Raw genomic sequence first — 21370 nt, forward strand, 5'->3', positions numbered from 1 at the left:
CGCAGGTTAGGACTGACGGCCCTGGACGGGGGCGGGGCACCGCTTACCAACCCACTTAGCCATGCTTTCTATTTCTTTTTTATTTATTTGTTTTTTTTGGAGACGGAGTTTCGCTCTTGTTACCCAGGCTGGAGTGCAATGGCGCGATCTCGGCTCACCGCAACCTCCGCCTCCTGGGTTCAGGCAATTCTCCTGCCTCAGCCTCCCGAGTAGCTGGGATTACAGGCACGCGCCACCATGCCCAGCTAATTTTTTGTATTTTTAGTAGACACGGGGTTTCACCATGTTGACCAGGATGGTCTCGATCTCTTGACCTCGTGATCCACCCGCCTCGGCCTCCCAAAGTGCTGGGATTACAGACTTGAGCCACAGCGCCCGGCCTCATGCTTTTTATTTCAAACCTGCTATCGTCATGGGATGCTAGCTTGGTGAAGACCAGGAAAATGGCCAGGCACAGTGGCTCACACCTGTAATCCCAGCACTTTGGGAAGCTGAGGCGGGTGGAGGGTTTGAGACCAGCCTGGCCAACATGGTGAAATCCTGTCTCTACTAAAAATACAAAAATCAGCTGGGCATGGTGGAGGGTGCCTGTAATCCCAGCTACTCGGGAAGCTGAGGCAGAAGAATCGCTGGAACCCTGGAGGCAGAGGCTGTAGTGAGCTGAGATTGTGCCACTGCACTCCAGCCTGGGTGACAGAGTGAGACTCCATCGAAAAAAAAGGCCAGGAAAACAGCCAACCAGGAGGCCAGGAGGGCTGGGGTGGGGCCAGAGACGGGCCAGCCCTCAGAAACGGCTGGGCTTCCCACAGCCATGGACGCTGAGCCGGGAGCAGGTAGGGATTCCTGTTCCACGGGTGGAGGCTGGCAGGGTTGAACCCGGAGTTTACATGCAGAAAGCAGCCGTGGAGTATTCACAGGGCACGGGGAGCAGCAAGGAAACCAAAAACCACATCTGTACCTAACGGTGGTGTGAGTGGGCACAGGTGTGTGTGGAGTTGTGTTTCCAGGCGTGAGTGTCTGCAGGTGTGTGTCTACAAGCGTGTGAGTGTCTGCAGGTGAGTGTTCACAGGCGTGCATTTGCAGGTGTGTGAGTGTTCGCAGGCATGTGTGTATAGTGGCCTCAGTGCATGTGTGTGAGCACACACAGCCATCTCCTGGCCTCAGGGCCGGGGGTGGGCATGCAAGGACAGTGGGGACTGGGCCTCACCTTGCAGTGGCACTGGCCATCGGTCTTATTACAGTCGGGATCGAAGCCTTTGCTGACTGCACAGTGGCAGGGTCCACAGACAGGGTTCCCCCACCAGCCTCTGGGGCACGGAAGGTCGAGTCTGTCACGAAAATGAGAGGGCAGATGGAAGGTTTATGTAACTGTGCTTTGCAGAACAAGAAGAGGGCCCCTGGTGGCACCGAGATGGTTGCCCAGGAAGCTTGGCTAAGCCCAGCTCTGGGAGCTTCCCTTCCACGTTACGTGGCCTCAGTTTCCCCTCTGCTGGCTCCCAACCTCACCCCCACCCACAGATCGACCATGCCCAAAGCAACCGTGACAGCGTGTGTTCACTGTGCCACGTCCACGCCATGCCTGGCTCAATGGGGCCTAATGACATTGGACCCCACTGCAAGGCTGGCCTTTCACGTCACAGCCCCACACAGGCAGACTGAGCTCAGCTGCCTGGCACCACTTCTCCAAGGCCACGTGGGGTGAGTGGCAGCACGAGACGCCCTGCGGGAAGTTCCTGAACAGGGAGTTCTGCAGCTTCTGTTGTCCACCAGGTCCCCTGGCCACGAGCCCTAAGGACACTGAGGGCAGCCATGCCCTGGTGTAGCATGCCCCGTAGGTCAGTGGCACATGTCCACGCACTCAGAATCCAGTGGAAGCCAGTCCTGCTTCCCTGAGCCTCCTCCGGCAGGGAACAGCAGATGCTGAAGATGAGCGACACTGTGGGGCGAGGCCAGGCCTCCAAGGCGCTGGGGGGCGGCTGCGCACGAGTCGCCCTACCTGTTCCTGTCGTGGGCGGCACCTGCGTAGTCACCTGCAGCCCCGCCTGCCTGCGACATCCCCACAGGAGTGTCCTGTGGGCTCTTGCATTCCCCATCCTGGCTAACAGAGGTCCCTCCACCCAGCTGCCAGGCTCTCGAGTTCACTCACTTGGCGAGCAATTATTAAGGACTGTGAACAAATCAGGGTCATAAAGACACCCAGGCAGAGACAGAGGCTGGTGTTTATAGATGTGTGTGTGGTGTGGGGGTCCCAGAGCCTTCGTCTCCCTGCAGCTCTGGTGCCTGTGGCGCCAGGCATGGGGACGCTGGGTCAGCCTCCTGGTAACACCCCCTGCTCCGAGCTGTGTTCCACGTGGCAGCTGGGGGTTCCCCAAAACCAGACCTGGTCCTGTCACTTTTGTGCTGGGCCCCCACAGCGTCCATACAGCCGAGCTCTGTTCCTGGCTTGCGGGCCCACCCCCATCCTCTCTGCCTCCCCGGATGACCCCCGGGTTCCTTAGACCAGCCTCAGCCCCTTGCTCCTCTCCAGCTCGGCTCGGTCGCTTTCGCTCTCAGAACGCCCTCCCGCGTCAGCTCCCTGGCTCCCGCCTCCCTCTCCTCTCCCAGGGCACCTCCTCCAAGCCCTCTCTTGTATCACATCTGGCTGACATCCCAGTGTGGTACGGTGCCATCTTCTCAAGAGGTCATAAAGCCCTAGGCCGCCGGCGGGATCACAGCATCTGCTCTAGGCTCAGGCAGACAAGGAACAGACAGTAGAGGGTATCCCTGCACCCGACGCCCACCAGCAGCTGAGGCCTATGAGCCGTGGGGGCGTCCCCTCCATGGGGACCTGGCACGTTGGTTTATGAAGAACCAAGCAGCTCCACCTTGGACAAACTGATGCTGGTGATGAATACACACCTGTGCCCAGCCATCCCTGTGCCAAGGGCACTCCGGGAGCCCAGAGAGCATACTGCTGCCAGGCCTAACAGCAGCAGGATCTCCACACACAAGTCAGACACAACTTCCACCCCACCAACTCGAAAAGGTGTTCTGTATAATCACACGCATCTTCCTGCACCTCAGGGGGCCTGTTTGCTCTGGGCACAGGACTCCAGATGAATGAGTCGTGTTACATGTTGCTGGGGTAGACACGTGATCCAACGGGGTTAGTCTGAGATGTCCAAATTGATTCTTATTGCCCAAGCACGGTGGCTCACGCCCGTAATCCCAGCACCTTGGGAGGCTGAGGCGGGTGGATCACTTGAGGTTAGGAGTTCGAGACCAGCCTGGCCAACATGGTGAAACCCATCTCTACTAAAAATACAAAAATTAGCTGGGCGTGGTGGTGCACGCCTGTAATCCCAGCTGCTCGGGAAGCTGAGGCAGGAGAGTTGCTTGAGCCCAGGAGGCGGAGGTTGCAGTGAGCCGAGACTGCCCCACTGCACTCCAGCCGGGGTGACAGAGCAAGACTCTGCCTCAGAAAAAAATATGTCCCTGTTATCCAGAATTACACATATCTTTGGGTCAAAATAAGAAAGAGAAGACACCGACTCAAGAGCGAGGACGGCCGGGTGGACTGCAGGCATGGGGGCCCCGGGGCTGTGCTTACCTGCTCTCGCAGTACGGCCCGTAGTGGCTGGGCCCACACTCGCACACGTAGCCCCGCGGGGAGCCGGGGGAGCGCACGCAGGCCGCCATGTTCTCACAGGGGTTCAGGTGACAGGCGTCCACACAGTCTCTCCCTAGGTACCCTGCAAGGACAGAGCCAGCATTATCTCCACCCAGGATCCACGAGACCTTCTGACGTTAAAATATCTGGAGCAACCTGTCCCCCTGCCCTCAGCACAGGGAGAGGACGGGCGATGCAGGGTCCCAGAGAACACAGACTGGGTGGGTTAGACTTGGCGACGCAGAGAGGAAGGCATTTGGGGCCACCCCGAGGAGGGCGAGAACCCTGGGACATGGGCCGAGGCCGCCCCAGGACACAAGAGGAACGGCCATCAGCAGAGGGCGACTTCAGCACCTCAAAATTCAGAGGCTACCCTGAACGTAGAAATTTTTTTTTTTTTTTTTTTTTTTTTGAGATGGAGTCTCTCTCTGTCACCCAGACTGGAGTGCAGTGGTGTGATCTCAGCTCACTGCAACCTCCACCTCCCACGTTAAAACAGTTCTCCTGCCTCAGCCTCCCGAGTAGCTGGGATCACAGGGTCACACGATGCCTGGCTAATTTTTTTTTTTTTTTAAATTTTTAGTAGAGATGGGCTTTCTCGATGTTAGCCAGGCTGGTCTCAAACTCCTACATCAGGCAATCCGCCCTCCTTAGCCCAAAGTGCTGGGATTACAGGCGTGAGCCACCGTGCCCAGGCAGGATTTTTTTTTAAATGTGTACTTTCACTAGGCTTTTTTTTTTTTTTTTTTTTTTTTGAGACAGAGTCTTGCTCTGTTGCCCAGGCTGAGGTGCAGTGGCGTGATCTCAGCTGACTGCGACTTTGCTTCCCAGGCTCAAGTGATCTTCCCACCTCAGCCTCCCATGTAGCTGGGACCACAGGTGCACGCCACCATGCCTGGACAATTTTTGTATTTTTTCGGTAGAGACCGGGTTTCACCATGTCGCCTGGCTGGTCTTGAACTTCTGGCCTCAAGTGATCTGCCCACCTCTGACTCCCAAAATGCTAGGATTACAGGTCACTGTGCCTGGCCTTACTTTTCACTCTTCCTTTGCTGATCACCTCATGTGCTGGGTAGAGGGTCTAGACCACTCCCTGTACCTCGAGTAGGGAAGAGGCTGAGTCTCTCTCCAGGAGGGGCCCAGTCGTCATAAAATAAAGCTCAGCCCTCCGCGGAACCACAGGGAATCGGCTGGCGACACCAATGTCCAAACTGAGCCCCCGTCCTGTGTTTCAGCCACGAGAGGCGTCCCTGTCACTGAGGGCCTCGGGAGGGCGGTCCCACCTTTGTCACAGACGCAGCTGTAGTCCTCCCAGGCATTGTGGCAGCGGCTGTGGGCGGGACAGGGGCTCGAGGTACAAGGGTCCTCCACATCACAGCCGTCCTTCACCCTGACCTTGAGGGCGTTGTTCATGTTCAGGGTGGCCACATTGGTGGGCGTCCCCCCCATCCTCACTCCCTGCATCAAGGAAATGGCATTGGGACCTTTCTGAGAAGCCCAGAAAGGTAAGGAGGGGCTGAGAACTCCGAGGTCTCTTTGGTCCCTTGCAAGGCATTCATTTGTGACGCCTCATTTATTTACAGAGCTGGGACACGCAGGGTTGTTCCTTTCATGCCCATGGCCTGGTAGCCGGAGCGCAGTGCAGAGCTGGGCGAGGAGCTCAGAGGGCACGCTGGCCAGATCTCCTGCGGTACGCGGAAGGGGCATGAGGAGTGGATGTCCCTGCCGAGGGGGCTGAGAGCTGAGTGACTCCCAGAGCAGCTCCCCCAGCTGTAGCTGGAGCACCTGGCTCCACGGGATAGGCCCGGGGGCCACTTGGGTGCCGTGTGGAGTTGAACTGGGTGGGGGTGGTGGCGAGGGGCTCGATTTAGGACACTACGTGAAGGCAGAGGGGCAGGTGGCTAACATGGCATAGCGGTGAGGAGCTGTGGGGGCCAGGGACACCCCGATGCCAAGGGGAACCACAGGGGGATGGGTCTAAAGAGGAAGCAGGAGCCGTTAAAGTGGGGGTGCCAATCAGACACATTCTCCGCTCACTGAAAGCTGACGGGTTGACCGAGGGCACCAACGGAAGCGCTGGCAGCCTCCGAGCCACCTGTGAGAGGCGGAACCCCCCCCACCCTGCCCCCACGTACCTGCATGCAGCCTCGGAACCCACGGCGCACAGAGACCTTGTCTTCAGAGGCGCCCCCGACCACCATGTTCCTTATCGTCAGCCCGGGAAGCATGCCCCCGATATCCGCCCTGCTCTGTGTGGAGAGAGGGGGCACAGCTCTGGGGGCTGCGTCCACCATCCTAGAAACATCTTCCAGCTGGGAACACACTCGAAAAGCCTCAAACAGTGGCTTCAACAAACTCCCCAGAGCCTGAGGACATCCGGGCCTCCGAAGAGAGAGCTGGGCGCAGCTGGACAGCATGGCTGACTGTGATGACCAGGACGAGGGGACCAGGCCAGAGGATGGTGCCCAGGTCCCGGCCCAGCGGAGGCGGCCGGCGGGGGAAAGTGTGTAACTCTCCTGCCTCCGTCAAGGGCCACAACCCTAAACCAGCCACGCTGTGACAGAGAACTTGGAGCATCAGGAAGACTGTGTGGACGGTAATCCGTTCACCCGTGAATACTGGGGGTACCCAAGAGTGTCTCGGCTGAGCTCTTGTCCCAGAAAGGCAGGTGCCTGGAACACACCTATTTATTCCCAGGTCTGTGTTGTAAGGGCAGCCTTGGCTCCAAGAGCTCTTGGAGATCCCAGGGAGCCGCTTAGGTGTGTGAGCATCTCGCAGACAACATCCTGGGTTACCCCCCGCTGAGGACTGTGGAAACCCAGTCTGGTTCCATAAGTATTCTGAACATTGCCTAGGACCACGCCACCTGCCTGCCTGGGACAGGTGAGGACCCCTGGTGCCTCCCAGCTGTGTCCAGCACCTGAGCCTCATTCCTCTCCCAGCTTCGCTCCCCATCCATACTCTGAGGGCATGGACCCTGGCATTTTTTTTTTTTAAGACGGAATCCCGTTTGGTCACCCAGGCTGGAGTGCAGTGGTGCAATCTCGGCTCACTGCAACCTCCGCCTTCCAGTTCAAGTGATTGTCCTGCCTCAGCCTCCCGAGTAGCTGGGACTACAGGCATGTGCCACCATGCCCGGCTAATTTTTGAATTTGTAATAGAAATGGGGTTTCACCACGTTGGCCAGGCTGATCTCGAACTCCTGACCTCATGATCCACCCGCCTCGGCCTCCCGGGCCCTGGCATGTCCACCTCAGTACCCTAAAAGACACAGTGCTGAGGCTGCAGGTGTTGCTCAAGATGGTGTTGCTGAAAGAAACCACTGCCGAGGGCGCCAACGGCACTGTGATGAGAAAGGCGGCTGGAGGAAGCTGCCCGCAGGAGGGCAGCATCTGGGTGAAGGAGGAGGTGAAGATGCCAGCGGTCTCAGCACAGGCAGAACAGAAGCCCACTGAGGGTCCCAGAAAGTGCCTCCCCAAATCCACAAGATCTCTGGCGGGTCCTGGCACATTAAGGGGTCATTCTGTTTTTCCCTGGGCCAGAGGAAGGGTCTGTCCCCAAAGGAGGGCAGGTGCCAGCTCACCTGGTCCATCCCATAGTCCAAGGTCATGGTCACCAGGTGCTTCATTTCACTGTCCTCCTTCACGTTCTTGAGCTCGATCAGCAGGTGGTGCCACTCCCCGTCGGTCACCCGCAACCCGGACAGCACCATGGACTCCACTCCAGAGGGCCCGTGGGACACCTCGAACTGGAGGTGGCTGTTGAGGATCTGGAGCAGGGAGAGCCGCACCAACCGATTGGTACAATAGCAACGGAAGAGACGACGCTGTGACAGTCGACTTGTGAGGTGGCACCGTATCAAAGATGGACTTAAAAATTAGGCAAAGCTGGCCGGGTGCGGTAGCTCAGGCCTGTAGTCCTAGCACTTGGGAGGCCGAGGCGGGTGGATCACCTGAGGTCAGGAGTTTGTGACCAGCTTGGCCAACACAGTGAAACCCCAACTTTACTAAAAATACAAATATCAGCCAGGCGTGATGGTGGGCACCTCAGAGGCTTGAACCCGGGAGGTGGTGGAGGTTGCAGTGACGTGAAATCGCACCACTACACTCCAGCCTGGTGACAGAACAAGATTCAGTCTCAAAAATAAATAAATAAATAAATAAATAAATAAGGCAAAGTTGGCTGGGTGTGGTGGCTCAGGCCTGTCATCCTAGCACATTAGGAGGCCGAGGCAGGTGGAGTTCGACACCAGCCTGGCCGACATGGTGAAACCCTGTCTCTACTAAAAATACAAAAATTAGCCGACATGGTGGTGGGTGCCTATAATCCCAGCTACTTGGAAGGATAAGGCAGGAGGATCGCTTGAACCCGGGAGGCAGAGGTTGTAGTGAGCCGAGATTCCACCACTACACTCCAGCCTGGGCAATAAGAGCAAGACTCTCTTGTCTCAAAAAACAAAAATAAATGCTTAGGCAAGTTGGCCAGACGTAGTGGCTCACACCTGTAATCTCAGCACTTTGGGAAGCCAAGGCAGGCAATACGTACGCTTGAGGCCAGGAGTTCAAGACCAGCCTGGCAAACATGGCAAAACCTTGTGTCTACTAAAAACACAAAAATTAGCTGGGGACGGTGGTATGTGCTTGCAGTCCCAGCTACTTGGGAGGCTGAGGCAGGAGGATCACTCAAGCCGAGGCGGCGGAAGTTGCAGTGAGCTGAGATCACGCCACTGCATTCCAGCTTGGGTGACAGAGCGAGACTTTGTCTCAAAAAAAAAACAGCAGGCAAAGTTGTTCTTTGTTGCTGCTGCCGTTCACACTGGTCAGAACTGCATGTCTCATTCTATGGGGAAAAGCATCAATCCCTGCATGGAGGTCAAGTAAGGCAAGGGCTGAGAACAAGACCCGTTAGGCTTTTAGATACTGGGAACCAGCTCGATTCAGGTGACTATTTGACTCTTATATTTGGATGTAAATGTTAAACTGTATAAGACAAGACTTAATCCTTGTTTAATTACCTGCATGACAAAACAAAACCCAGCATTGCAAATGGCCTAGGATGCTGGTAATTTAAAATAAGGCAGCCAAGGGCAACGCCAACATCTTAGTTCCCTTAAGGAAGGACTTGGCAATTTCAACCCAACTCTCCCTTGAAAGCACCTACAAAAATGAGACAGAATATTAAAGAACATCTGTTTGAAGGCACTGGAGTAGCGCAAGGCAAAACAGAGTTTCAGCGTCATGACCAAGGATAAGACAGAATCTGCGAAAGAGAGGGTGGTGTTTGTTTCCTTACGCGGCTGTCAGCCGGTTCCAGAAGACGGCGGAGGCTGAGCGTGCAGTCAGGTCATGGCTGCCAGGTACCTGAAGCCCTTGCCCTCCTCGGCACTCTTCAGCCCTCCTGGCAGGTGGTGCCATGCCCCATTCATCACCCTTGACCTGGAGAGTCTCAGGATGCCTCAAAGCTTTCTTGATTCATGGGGCTGGACCAGGCACGGTGGCTCATGCCTGTAATCCGAACACTTTGGGAGACTGAATTGGGCAGATCACGAGGTCAAGAGATCGAGATCAGCCTGACCAACACGGTGAAATCCTGTCTCTACTAAAAATATAAAAATTACCTGGGCGTGGTGGCAGGCACTCGTAGTCCCAAGCTACTCGGGAGGCTGAGGCAGGAGAATCACTTGAACCTGGGAGATGGAGGCTGCAGTGAGCCAAGATCAGGCCACTACACTCTAGCCTGGTGACAGAGCGAGAGTCAGTTTAAAAAAAAAGAAAAAACCAGCCTGGGTTCATGGACTGCAAGGGGTTGTTCCTTGGCTTTTGGTTGGGACCCTGAGGGGTTTACACTAATAGTAAAAACGAAAAAGATCCACCCTGTAGGACTGGAAGCCCAGCTTTGAAACACCACAGCCTGTGACTGCGTTGAAGTCTGTGGCTACATTAAAGTGCTCCGGGTATGGCAACTGCTCCTACCTAGTGGCTGCCAGCAGATAGTGGCTGCCACAGAAGATAATGACGTCCCCATTCCAGTCTTTCTTTCTTTTTTTTTTTTTTTTTTTTGAGACAGAGTTTTGCTCTTGTTGCCCAGGCTAGAGTGCAGTGGCACAATCTCAGCTCACTGTAAACTCTGCCTCCCGGGTTCAAGTGATTCTCCTGCCTCAGCCTCCCAAGTAGTTGGGATTACAAGCACACACCACGCCTGCCTGGCTAATTTTTTGTATTTTTAGTAGAGATGGGGTTTCTCCACGTTGGCCAGGCCTCGAACTCCAGACCTTGGGTGATCTACCCGCCCTTGGCCTTCCAAAGTGCTAGGATTACAGGCATGAGTCACCATACCTGGCCCTCATTTTAGTTTCAAATGTTCTCTAATTTTTCAGTACAATGTCTAGCACTCAATAAAAAATAGCCAAGGATATGAGGATACAAGGTACTAAGCTTGAAAACCAACAGAAGCAAGGAAGAGTGGCAACAGAACATAGAATCATCAGACACAGACTGAAAAAGTAACACTGGGAACCACAAAACTTTCAAGGAAACAGACTCCATGTGACCATTAAACTTACTTCTGGGTGTAGGTGTTACAGAGGTAAGGGTCAAACTGTCATGTTTAAATACATGTAAGAAGAATCAGAAAACTGTAACTAACCCAAGATGCTCATATTTAAAGATAACTTCCATTGAAAAGTAGCCTAGATTTCAGAAAAACAATTATGAGCACACTGCTTATATTACGCCTGAAATATAAGGATACAGAAAATGCTGAAAGTAAAAGGATAGAAAAAAAATACATCATATAAATACCAAACAGAAGAAAACTGGTATAGTATGTTAACATGAGACAAAGTAGACTTAAGGAAAAAATCCTTATTAGAGATAAAGAGGAATTTCATAATGATAAGGCAATTTGCTGGGAAGATAAATCAACTCTAAATTTGTATGCACCTAATAACCTGGCCTCAAAATCTATAAAGCAAAAACCAAGATTACCAAGAGAAGTAACTGATAAATCTGCAGTCAACATAGGAGATTTTTTTTTTTTTTTTTGAGGCGGAGTTTTGCTCTTGTTACCCAGGCTGGAGTGCAATGGTGCGACCTCGGCTCACCGCGGCCTCCGCCTCCTGGGTTCAGGCAATTCTCCTGCCTCAGCCTCCTGAGTAGCTGGGATTACAGGCACGCGCCGCCATGCCCAGCTAATTTTTAGTATTTTTAGTAGAGACGGGGTTTCACCATGTTGACCAGGACGGTCTCGATCTCTTGACCTCGTGATCCACCCGCCTCGGCCTCCCAAAGTGCTGGGATTACAGGCTTGAGCCACCGCGCCCGGCCCATAACATAGGAGATTTTTAACTTACTTCTCTCAGTGAGAAGACACACAAAAAATCACTTAAAATCAATAATGACATAGAATATTTGAATACCACAGTTAACAAACTTCACCTACTTGCCATATAGAGAACACTATGGATAACAACTGCAGAGCACACAGAGGCACGTGTGCATGTGTCCAAAACTGACTAGAAGCCAGGCACAGTGGCTCACGACTCTAACCCCAGCACTTGGAGAGGTGAAAGACAACGGATCACCTGAGGTCAGGAGTTCAAGATCAGCCTGTCCGACACAGTGAAACCCCGTGTCTACTAAAAATACAAACGTTAGCTGGACGTGGTGATGTGTGCCTGTAATCCCAGCTACTCAGGAGGCTGAGGCGGAAGAATCACTAGAACCCAGGAGGTGGAGGCTACAATGAGCTGAGATTGCATCACTGCACTCCAGCCTGAGTGATAGAGTGCGATTCCATCTCACAAAAAAAGAAAGAAAAAAACCCTGACTAGATCTGGGCTGTAAAGCAAGTCTCAACACATTTCAAAGCTCTGAAACCACATGGTATATGTTCTTTGACCTGCAATTATGCTATAAACACTACCAAAATGACTTACTAGAAAATGCTACATGAGGCTGGGCGCGGAGGCTCACGCCTGAATCCCAGCACTTTGGGAGATGGAGGCGGGCCAATCACCTGAGGTCAGGAGTTGGAGACCAGCCTGGCCAACATGGAAAAACCTCATCTCTATCAAAATTATAAAAAGTAGTTGGGTGTGGTGGCACACACCTGTAATCCCAGCTACCTGGGAGGCTTAGGTAGGAGAATCTCTTGAACCTGTGAGTCAGAGGTTGCAGTGAGCCAAGATCACACCACTGCCCTTCAGCCTGAGAGACAAAGAAAGGTTTCCTCTCAGGAAAAAAAAAAAAAAAAAAAAGAAAAAGAAAAAAAGGAAAAGGAAAGGAAATGCTACATACCTAACTTAGAAATCTACTTCTAAATGCCACATCAGTCTAAGATAAATTCATAACAGAAAACAGGACACAGGTTTTAACTGGTTATAAAGGTTATGTAACTAAAACTGTTTTTTGATCTCTATTGATAGTTTGAGGGTTTTGTTTTTGAGCTGGAAAAAAAAAAACCCAGTAATTAGCCAGACACCCTAATTTTTGTATTTGAAGTAGCAATGAGGGTTCTCCACGATGGCCAGGCTGGTCTTGAACTCCCGACCTCAGGTGATCCACCTGCCTTTGCCTCCCAAAGTGGTAGGATTACATGCATGAGCCACTGTACTCAGCCCGATAGTTATTTTAAGATAATTTTTCTCCTTTTTCCATTTTGTTTTCTTTCTTCTGTTTTGAGACAGCGTTTCGCTCTTGCCGCCCAAGGTGGAGTACAGTGGTATGACCTCGGCTCACTGCAACCTCTGCCTCCCGGTTGCAAGCGATTCTCCTGCCTCAGCCTCCTGACTAGCTGGGATTACAGGTGTGCACCACTACACCCGGCTAACTTTCGTATTTTTAGTAGAGACGGGGTTTCACCGTGGCGGCCAGGCTGGTCTCGAACTCCTGACCTCAGGTGATCTGCCCACCTCGGCCTCCCAAAGTGCTGGGATTACAGGTGTGAGCCACAGTGCCTGGCCTCCATTTTGCTTTCTTTTGTTCTACAGAAGTTAGCTTATTAATTTCCTCTGTCATTCTCTTTCACTGTCCTTGCTTTAAAAACTCCAAAGTGAGCAGATCAGCAATAAAAGTGACATTAGGTCTACAAACAAAGGTGGCATCCACAGAACGAAGCCCCGTTTTATGGGTGGTAGCTGCCTCCAACTTAGGAGTGTCCCTGGATCTCAGTCAGAGAGACATTCAGCAATCGCATGGCTATCCCACCTGACAAGGTGGGTGGATTTTGGGTGCCTGAGGGCAATTACCCAAATTGCTTGGGCTTTAGTGACAATGGAGCCTCCTTTGTCCCCCCGCAGTGGCTGGGGCTCGGGGGACATCCTTTCAGGAACACCCAAACTGCTGCCTGACAGAGCTCACAGGCCCGTGGGAGGCTGCAAGCTGGTGATGCAAAGGAGGAATCCCCCAGAGCCTCGTGTAACTCATGGCTGACTTGCCTCTGGGAGCTGCCCTGGGGGCCTTCTGGGTGTCCACTGGGGTCTGTAGCATACGCTCAAGGCCACCACTCCTGCCACCCAGACTTCCACCGGGAGGGCTGGCTGTAGTCCCTGGCAAAATTCCTAATTTTTAGATGAGCTCTCCATGATGTAATTACACAAACAGCTCAGGAGTGGGCGGCTTCCAGTGCCGTTCCTACGGAAAGCACACTTTTTTCCTACAGAGACCCCACTGACAACTGACAATGTGCAAGCCCCAATTCGTCACCTGTATCCAAACAGCCGATTTAATCTGTTCTGACAGTGAAACCGCCACACAGAAAATACCATCCCCGGGCAGCCACGCGCTTGCCAAGCTTTGGGCCGGTGCGAGCTTCTGGGGCTGCCCGGGAGACGCATGAAATGACAAGTTTACCGAGGGCCTACAGGCCAGCTGTCATCATCCCTGAGGCACACCACACCTTCCAGGCAGTCCGAGCGGTCTGTGCCGGTACATGTTCCCGAGCCGTGACCGGGGAGGAGCAGGAGGCTCCCTGTGGAGGCCTGAGCCCTGCACCAGCCCCAGGCTGTCTCCTGAACCCTCACTGACTGCCGAGGGACCGACCTCTACCAGCTGCTGGGAGCGCTCCCGGTCCTGCCCCTGCCACGCGCCAACCAGGCACCCACAGCAGGGAGGGCGTGTACTGGCAGCCCCTCTGTCCTCTCGCCAACCCTCATGTCAATTCCGGCTACACAGAACTGTTTCTAGATGGGCTGTCCACAGGAGTGACAGAGAGGGGCCTGTGGCCACCCCAGGAACCTGGCAGTGAATGAACCATGGGGCCCACAGTGAAGAGCCTCTATGCCTCAGTTTCCCCTGTGTGGAACGAGAGCTCGGAGGAGGCACTCCATAAAATCCATCTCTCCTCTGACCACCTCTGACTCCGGCCCAGCCTCCCCTGACAGGGGACGGCGTTCAGGACAAGCTGGGCAGCATAAGAAAGCCCGGAGCCCAAGGGATCAAATGCAACAGGGTGTGGTTCTGCATGGCACGCGGCTGACAGCAGAGGACACACAGCTGGCCCGGACCCCGCTCTGGGAGGGACGTCCCAACCACAGGAGCTTGCAGGGGGGTCATTCCGGGAGCACAAGGTGAGTGTTCCCGTATGGCCCACCCAAGGCAGGAGAGGAGGCTGACCTAAGGGCAGCATCTGTGTGTGTGATGCAGGGAGGGCGGGACGGAGTCCCAGGCACACTCTGGTTGGAGACAATGAACAGCCAAAAGGAAGTCAGTGCCCAGGTCTCATCACATGCATGCACGTGCATATATACACAGCCACGTGTATACATATATAGCCACATAAACAGGCAGACATACACAGCCACATGCATACACAGCCACATGCATACACATACAGCCACATGCATACACAGCCACCTACATATAGTCACATGCATACATACACAGCCACGTGCATACACAGCCACCTGCATATAGTCACGTGCATACATACACAGCCACACGCAGACATATACAGCCATGTGCATACACAGCCACCTGCATACATATAGTCACCTGCATATAGTCATGTGCATATGCAGTCATGTACATGCATGCATACACAGCCACATGCAGACATACACAGCCACCTGCAGACATACACAGCCACATGCATACACAGTCACCTGCATACATACACAGCCACCTGGATACATATACAGTCACATGCAGACATACACAGCCACATGCATACACAGCCACATGCAGACATACACAGCCATATGCAGACATACACAGCCACATGTGTACACAGCCAGACAGACACACACAGCCACCTGCAGACATACACAGCCACCTGCATACATATACAGCCACCTGCATACATATACAGCCGCATACGCATGCAGACATACACAGTCATATGCATACACGGCCACATGCAGACATATACAGCCACATGCACACAGACATGCACAAATGTGCACGCATGTAGAGAGACGCACATATGTACATACACTGACAGGTACACACACTTGCACAAAGATGTGTGGGTGCATGCACACACGTATCAGACTTGGAAAGAAGTCTAGTAGTTACACCTGTAATCTCAGCACTTTGGGAGGCTGAGGCAGGTGGATCACCTGAGGTCAGGGGTTCGAGATCAGCCCGGCCAAAATGGCAAAACCATGTCTCTACTAAAAATACAAATAAATAGCTGGGTGTGGTGGCAAGCACCTGTAATCCCAGCTACTCTGGAGGCTGAGACAGGAGAATCGCTTGAACCCGGGAGGCGGCGGTTGCAGTGAGTTGAGGTTGTGCCACTGCACTCCAGCCTGGGCAACAACAGCAAAACTCTATCTAAAAAAAAAAAAAGCCTAGGAGGAAGGAAGGAATCACCCCATTACGGAATCTGGGAATCTGTCAAATCAAGACGGGGCACGCTGCTCTGGCATGACTCCACAGGCCGCTCCTGTGCCAAGGGAGGTGAATTTGGTCTAGGGAGAGACATAAAAGGATAAAGGCAGCTTTTTAGGAGGGGAACTGCCCAGTGAGTTTTCAGAGCTAGCACCTGATCAGAAAGGGTCACAGCACCACGGTTTACAGGAGAACGTCTGTGCCCCGCCATCACTACTACAGACGAGAATGACCTGGAGATTCCCAGGCAGCGAGGCAAGAGGGCAAGCCAAGGGCCGGGTGGCCTCCCGGGAAGGTCCCCGTGGCTGCCTCGTACGGCAGAGTCTCCAGCGTGTGGCCGAAGGGCAGCCTGATGAGAGAAGACAGGGCTCGCGACTGTTTCTCAAACCAAGTGTCTATGGAGCCTGGAAGGCGTGCGCAGAAACCGTGTGTACCGCAAGAAACTAGAGGAGAGAGCACATTCAGATCACTTTCTACAAGTTGTTCGCAACATTTACCCAACAAACTTCTGTTTCAAATAAAGGAGAAAGTAAAGACCAACAAGACAGAGAAAACATGCAGGCGGCTGCACGGAGCCAGGCTCCCGGAGACAGCTGACGGCACATGGCTGCAACCAGCGCCCGGCCCCAGCATTTTTTTTTTTTTTTTTTTTCCGTTTTTGGAGACGGTCTCGGTCTTGTTGCCCAGGCTAGACTGCAATGGCACGTTCTCAGCTCACTGCAACCTCCACTTCCCTAGTTCAATCGATTCTCCTGCCTCAGCCTCCTTCGTAACTGGGATGACAGGCGTGAGCCACCACGCCCAGCTATTTTTTTTGTATTTTTAGTAGAGATGGGGTTTCTCCAGGCTGGAACTCCTGACCTCAGGTGATCCACTCACCTCAGCCTCCCAAAATGCCGGGATTACAGGTGTGAGCCACCACGTCTGGCCTGCACCTGGCCACAGCGTTCACTGGTGGGGCCCGCTGTTTCTGCCCAAAGGCTCAGCAGCCCCCTCAGCTCTGCAATGCCCACGCTCCAGCCAAACCCTCAGGCTAGAGGGAGACCGGAGCTGCCGTCTACGCCGCACCTCGGCTGAGCTGTCTCACTCCGTCTCCACCTCCCAGAGCAAAGAAAAGGCTCACGCTCCCCCGCATCCTCTTCCAAGAACCCAAAGAGGGGTGGGCACAGGAGGAAGGGCGAGTAGCAGGGGCCTGAGTGTGCACCAGGAAGTCCAGCACCCTTGGACTCCCACCTAGCAGATGCCCTGGTGGCAAGGGGTCCCAGTCACCTGGAGACGAAAGCTGGTGGACCCGCCGCTGGTGGCTTCCATCAGAACGCTGTCCTCCTTCCGGGTCCGGAACATGAGCCCCAGGTACCAGGGCACGGAGATGATGACATTCAGGTCGCTCCAGGACACGACACTCTCCCCACTGAAGAGCTGGGGGTGGGGCATGGCTGCGGACACAGGCTCAGGACCTTAGGTGTGGCCGGAAATCACTTGGGCCACACACTCTTGGCTGCAGGGACGGGGGATGGGCCTGCAGGCTGGGCCTGGGCCTTTTTCATTTAACACCAGGGCCAGTCTGAGCCTCCCCTCTCTATGGCACATCCTGCCCTCACAGTCAGCCACGGGGGCTCCACAGAGGCCCACCCTGGGACGGGAGCCTCCTTCCCAGGAAGTGTGAAGACCTTCAGGCTCCCAGCCACTGGTGGGCGTGGCAAGGGGCTCTCAGGCTGGATGGGAGGCAGAGGTGGGGCGGGTTCAGCATCCCCCAGTGGCTGGGGGTGCTGGGGCTGGGTCCTGCCAGCCAGCCCTACCTGTCCCACCTCACACCTGTGGGACTGGGGACCCCAGGGGCAGGAGCAGGGGTTCTGCGGCGCACAGTCTCTTGGCGAGGGCAGTGTGAATCTGCAGTAAACGCAGCAATACTGCCAGAGGCTGCCGGCCCCGGATGTGAAGCCCCCTCACGGTGGTCCCGGGCACATCGAAGAGCAATGCCTCCCAGGACACAGCGGCCAGAGCGGGGGACGGACGACGCCAGGCACTCACCTTGCTCGCAGTTCTTCCCGCCGAATTGGAGGGGACACTCACACAGGTACATGTTCCACCTGTTGACACAGGTACCCCCGTTCTGACAGCGCCTCCCGTCGCAGAAGTTCCTCCGGGCAGCGCAGCCTGGCAACACAGAGCATGCGGTGGAGCCGGACTCGGAGGAACCGCCGGGGTCCCCTGTGCCAGGCGTGGTGTGGGAAACCGGGACGGAACGGAAACGGGGCTGGACAGTAGGCAGGCCAGGTCTGAACGCCTCTGGCAGCGGCAGGAACGTGGGAACCGAGAAGGTGCTGAACACACTGCCCACATCTGGAGACGCCAGGGCTCCAGGCCATCACAGCGCCTGGCCCAGTCACCTGGTGACACATGCAAGACCCTAAGACCACGTGTGCCTCGGGTTAGCCGGCTGGGTCAGCGGCATCACGGCAACTCCAAACTGCAGAAACCCCAAACTGCAGAGACTGTGGGGCTGCACATCCAGCGAGCCTGGACTCTGGGGTCCACTCCCAGGAGCTGCCCACAGCTGGGCACACACACTCCTAAGAACAAGATGCCTCCCCGGGGAGCTGCAAGCAGTGCCTTCTGTGTGGCTTCAACGTCCAGCCAGATGCCACCACGGCAGCCCCGACGCCCCACTGGCCGCCCGTACCTTCCCTGGTGCCATTGTTAGCGATGAATCCAGCCATGTCCACGTTTTTGCCGTCGACCGACAGGTTCCGCATGCAGCCCACGAACTGCCGGTTGTGCACCGGGAAGTCTTCCGGCAGGTTGGGGACGCCCCCCAGGAGCAGAGGGCCGGTCAGATCCAGGGACCTGGGGAGGTAAAGCCGTGCTCTGTGATGTCCGGGCACAGGGGTGGCGAGGGGCGGCCATGGCGGGCTGGGCTCTGCAGTTGTCTCTGCAGCCTCTGCCACCAGAACTACTTCAGAAACCGAGCAGTCAGGCAGGCAGAGACTGGAGGGAGGGGCTCCCGCGTCTGGCGCTGTTGCTGGCTCCGCACGCCTCTGTGCCTCTGTTTCCTTGCACTTGTGTTCCGTCCTGACGATCTGGGTGTTTCATGCTCACTGGTGACCACCAAGTCCCGCCCACCCAGGCTGGTCCACACCCAGATAGGATGTGAGCACGGGGACCACAGGTCAAGATCAAGGACTCTACTTTGGCCTCTAAGACCTTCCAAGAACAGGAACGGTCTCGAAGGGAGGCCAGAAGAAAATCAGAGTCCTGGTGAAACTCCAGGCAGCGGTGCGACCTCGGGCAAGGGTCGTGGCCTCTCCAGGGCACCGTTTACTCCTCAGCGAAAGGGCCCCATCCCGCCTCCATCCCAGGTGGGCGGGATCAGACGAAACAGCAAGGGACTGTCCCCAGGGCCCTATGAGGTGCTTAGGATGTGCCAAGGTTATCTATGTGGTCTTCAAAAAGGCTATTCTGTGGTTAATTAGTGGCTTGTGCCTATAATCCCAGCACTTCAGGAGGCTGAGGCCAGAGAATTCCTTGAGCCCAGGAACTGGAGGCCAGCCTGGGCAACATAGGGAGACTTTGTCTCTACAAAAAATTAAAAAATTCTGCTGGGTGTGGTGGTGTGTGCCTGTGGTCCCAGCTACTCAGGAGGCTGTGGGGAGGAGGACAGCTTGAGCCCAGGAGGTCAAGGCTTCAGCGAGCTGGGATCCTGCCACCGTACTCCAGCCTGGGCAACAGAGCGAGACCCCATCTCAGGAAGAAAACAGAAATAAAAAATAAGCCTCTGGGATGAGCTGGGTGACACAGCGCTTCACTTTAACAGAGTCCTGGAGTCCCAGGTACCAGAATTTGCAGGGACAAAGCCAGTGATCTGTGAATACAGGGCCGGAGACCATCTCTGGGTCTACAAGCCGGCCACCACAACCCTGGGGTCGGCATGGCCACTCTTGACAGATACTCAGGGGACTTAGTCTAGAAGGTTCTAATATGTCAGAGGGAAGGTACTCCAACCGTGGAGAGGAAGTCTGACTCCAGCCTGGACTGAGGTCACCAGGGGACTGCACCCGGAGTGACTGCATGGGGCCCTGCCTGGGGAAGGGCACAAGGTGGGCACGTTTGGGGGTGAGACCCCCAGGGCCTCCCCTCCCGGGATGCTCACTTCTTGGAGCCGGTCTGAGTGCCCTGGGCGGCACAGCTGTAGTTCCCGATGTCATTTCCAAAGCGCACAGCCATGGTTGTGTCACAGTTATCCACCGTCACCACGGCCATCTTCTCCCCGGATGGCCCATGGGGCAGGCCCAGGTGGCCGATGTTGGGCTGTCAGAAGAGAAAGCACAGAAGGCATCAGTGTGTTCTCCGCCAGTGCCCTCAGCAGGTGCACCCGTCACTCATGGAGCAGGGAGGACACGGCATGGGGTGGGCGGCACGTGGACAAGGGACAAAGAGTCCCGGCCTCCTGAGTTCCCCAAACTGGCCGTGCTGGGCTGCCCAGTGCCTCCTCAAGTCTGGCCTCCCAGAAACCTCAGAACATGCCTCGTTTGGATAAAGAGCTGGTGCCGATGGAACGAATTAAGATGCGGACTCCCTGGAGTGGAAGGGCCCTGATCGCAGATGACCGGCCTCCTCCCGAGAGGACAGATGCTGAGACGCAAAGGCACGCAGGGAGAAGCCGTGTGACCATGGAGGCGGCTGCTGGAGCGGCTTTCTACAAGCTAAGGGCCACCTGGGCCACCAACAGCTAGGAAAAGGCAGGAAGGGCACTTTCCTCGGGCCTTCAGAGGGGGCACAGCACTGCCCATGCCGTGACTTCAGACTTGTAAGCGCCTGACTGGGAAAGGATAGTGTCTGTTGTCTGAGCCACCCTGTCCATGGTACTCTGTGATGGTGGCCCCAGGAAATAAAGACAGCAGCTAACACCCAAGCCCTGCGGCCCCTCCTGTGGACCCCGCTTCTGCTCTTCTGGGGGAGTGCCTCCTGACCACAGCATCTGCTCAGGCTGCTGCTCCCCGACCCTGTGGCTCCTACAGATACCAGGAGGCTCCTGCTCCCCGACCCTGTGGCTCCTACAGATACCAGGAGGCTCCTGCCTGGCCTACAGATGACCCCACATCTCCCCTCTGAGGTGTGGAGCTCTCTGTCTGGGCCAGGAGCCCATTCCAGGGCTGGGTACAAGAGTTCTTCTGGAATCAGTGACCTCGGGTGAAGCCTCTCCCTTCTCAAAGAGACTGTGGTTTGCCATCCAGGGATGAACCCGCTTTCCCCAGGCAGCCCTCATGGGTCTCGCCTCCTGGTCAGTCCCTCCCAGGACCTGGAGATTATCCACCCAGCCAGCCTGAGATGCCCTTCCAGCAGGAAAAGCAGCACCAGCCCTGCACGACTCACGCTGGCTACGGAACTTAAGCATGTGGGTCAAAGTTCCAGAAACACAGTTGGAGCCAGCTCCCACTGGGACAGGTGACACAACGCCCTTCATCTGCACAACCTGGATGGCAAGACCTGCCTCCTGTGGGTGGCCACGACAAGGAGCCAGGAGATCGCCAGCGAAGTGCCACCGTGCCCACCATCGGCACACAATGTGCACCTGGGCCTCCCCTCCACCCCAGAGCGAGCCTTTTCTTCCAGTCCCAGCAGGGCCCCTCCCACCACCCGTATAAAGGATGGGTTCCATGACCCCTCTTGATAGTTCTGGGGTCAGTATGAGTTTATAGCACGATGCAATCTCATGCTTCTTTCTAATAACTTGGAAATAAGTTGTAAAAACATAGCATTTAGTTAAATCATCCTCAATGCCTTTTAATAGGAAAATAGCAACCACATAGGTCAATCAAAAAGAAGTCTTCAGTTTTTAATAGGAACAAAGTATCTATTTGATCAGGAAAACTAGGCTGAAAGGCAGGAC

General features: G+C 55.0%; 1 protein-coding gene across 4 annotated transcripts in view; it reads right to left on the reverse strand.

Moving 5' to 3' along the window:
• CELSR1 (cadherin EGF LAG seven-pass G-type receptor 1) overlaps positions 1-21370 on the reverse strand; it is a 175339-nt gene that overhangs the window by 35584 nt on the left and 118385 nt on the right. For all 4 annotated transcript variants that reach the window (XM_039463280.2, XM_039463281.2, XM_039463279.2 and 1 more), the window contains exons 6-14: positions 19631-19788; positions 18164-18327; positions 17512-17637; positions 16750-16916; positions 7233-7418; positions 5785-5898; positions 4933-5107; positions 3590-3731; positions 1208-1328 (exon numbers count right to left, since the gene is read on the reverse strand). In XM_039463280.2, coding sequence (XP_039319214.2) covers positions 1208-1328; positions 3590-3731; positions 4933-5107; positions 5785-5898; positions 7233-7418; positions 16750-16916; positions 17512-17637; positions 18164-18327; positions 19631-19788 — 1353 coding nt within the window. The remainder of the gene's footprint in view (positions 1-1207; positions 1329-3589; positions 3732-4932; positions 5108-5784; positions 5899-7232; positions 7419-16749; positions 16917-17511; positions 17638-18163; positions 18328-19630; positions 19789-21370) is intronic.

This window comes from Saimiri boliviensis, chromosome 21, assembly GCF_048565385.1.
Source record: "Saimiri boliviensis isolate mSaiBol1 chromosome 21, mSaiBol1.pri, whole genome shotgun sequence".
In the NCBI taxonomy this organism is placed as follows: Eukaryota; Metazoa; Chordata; class Mammalia; order Primates; family Cebidae; genus Saimiri; species Saimiri boliviensis.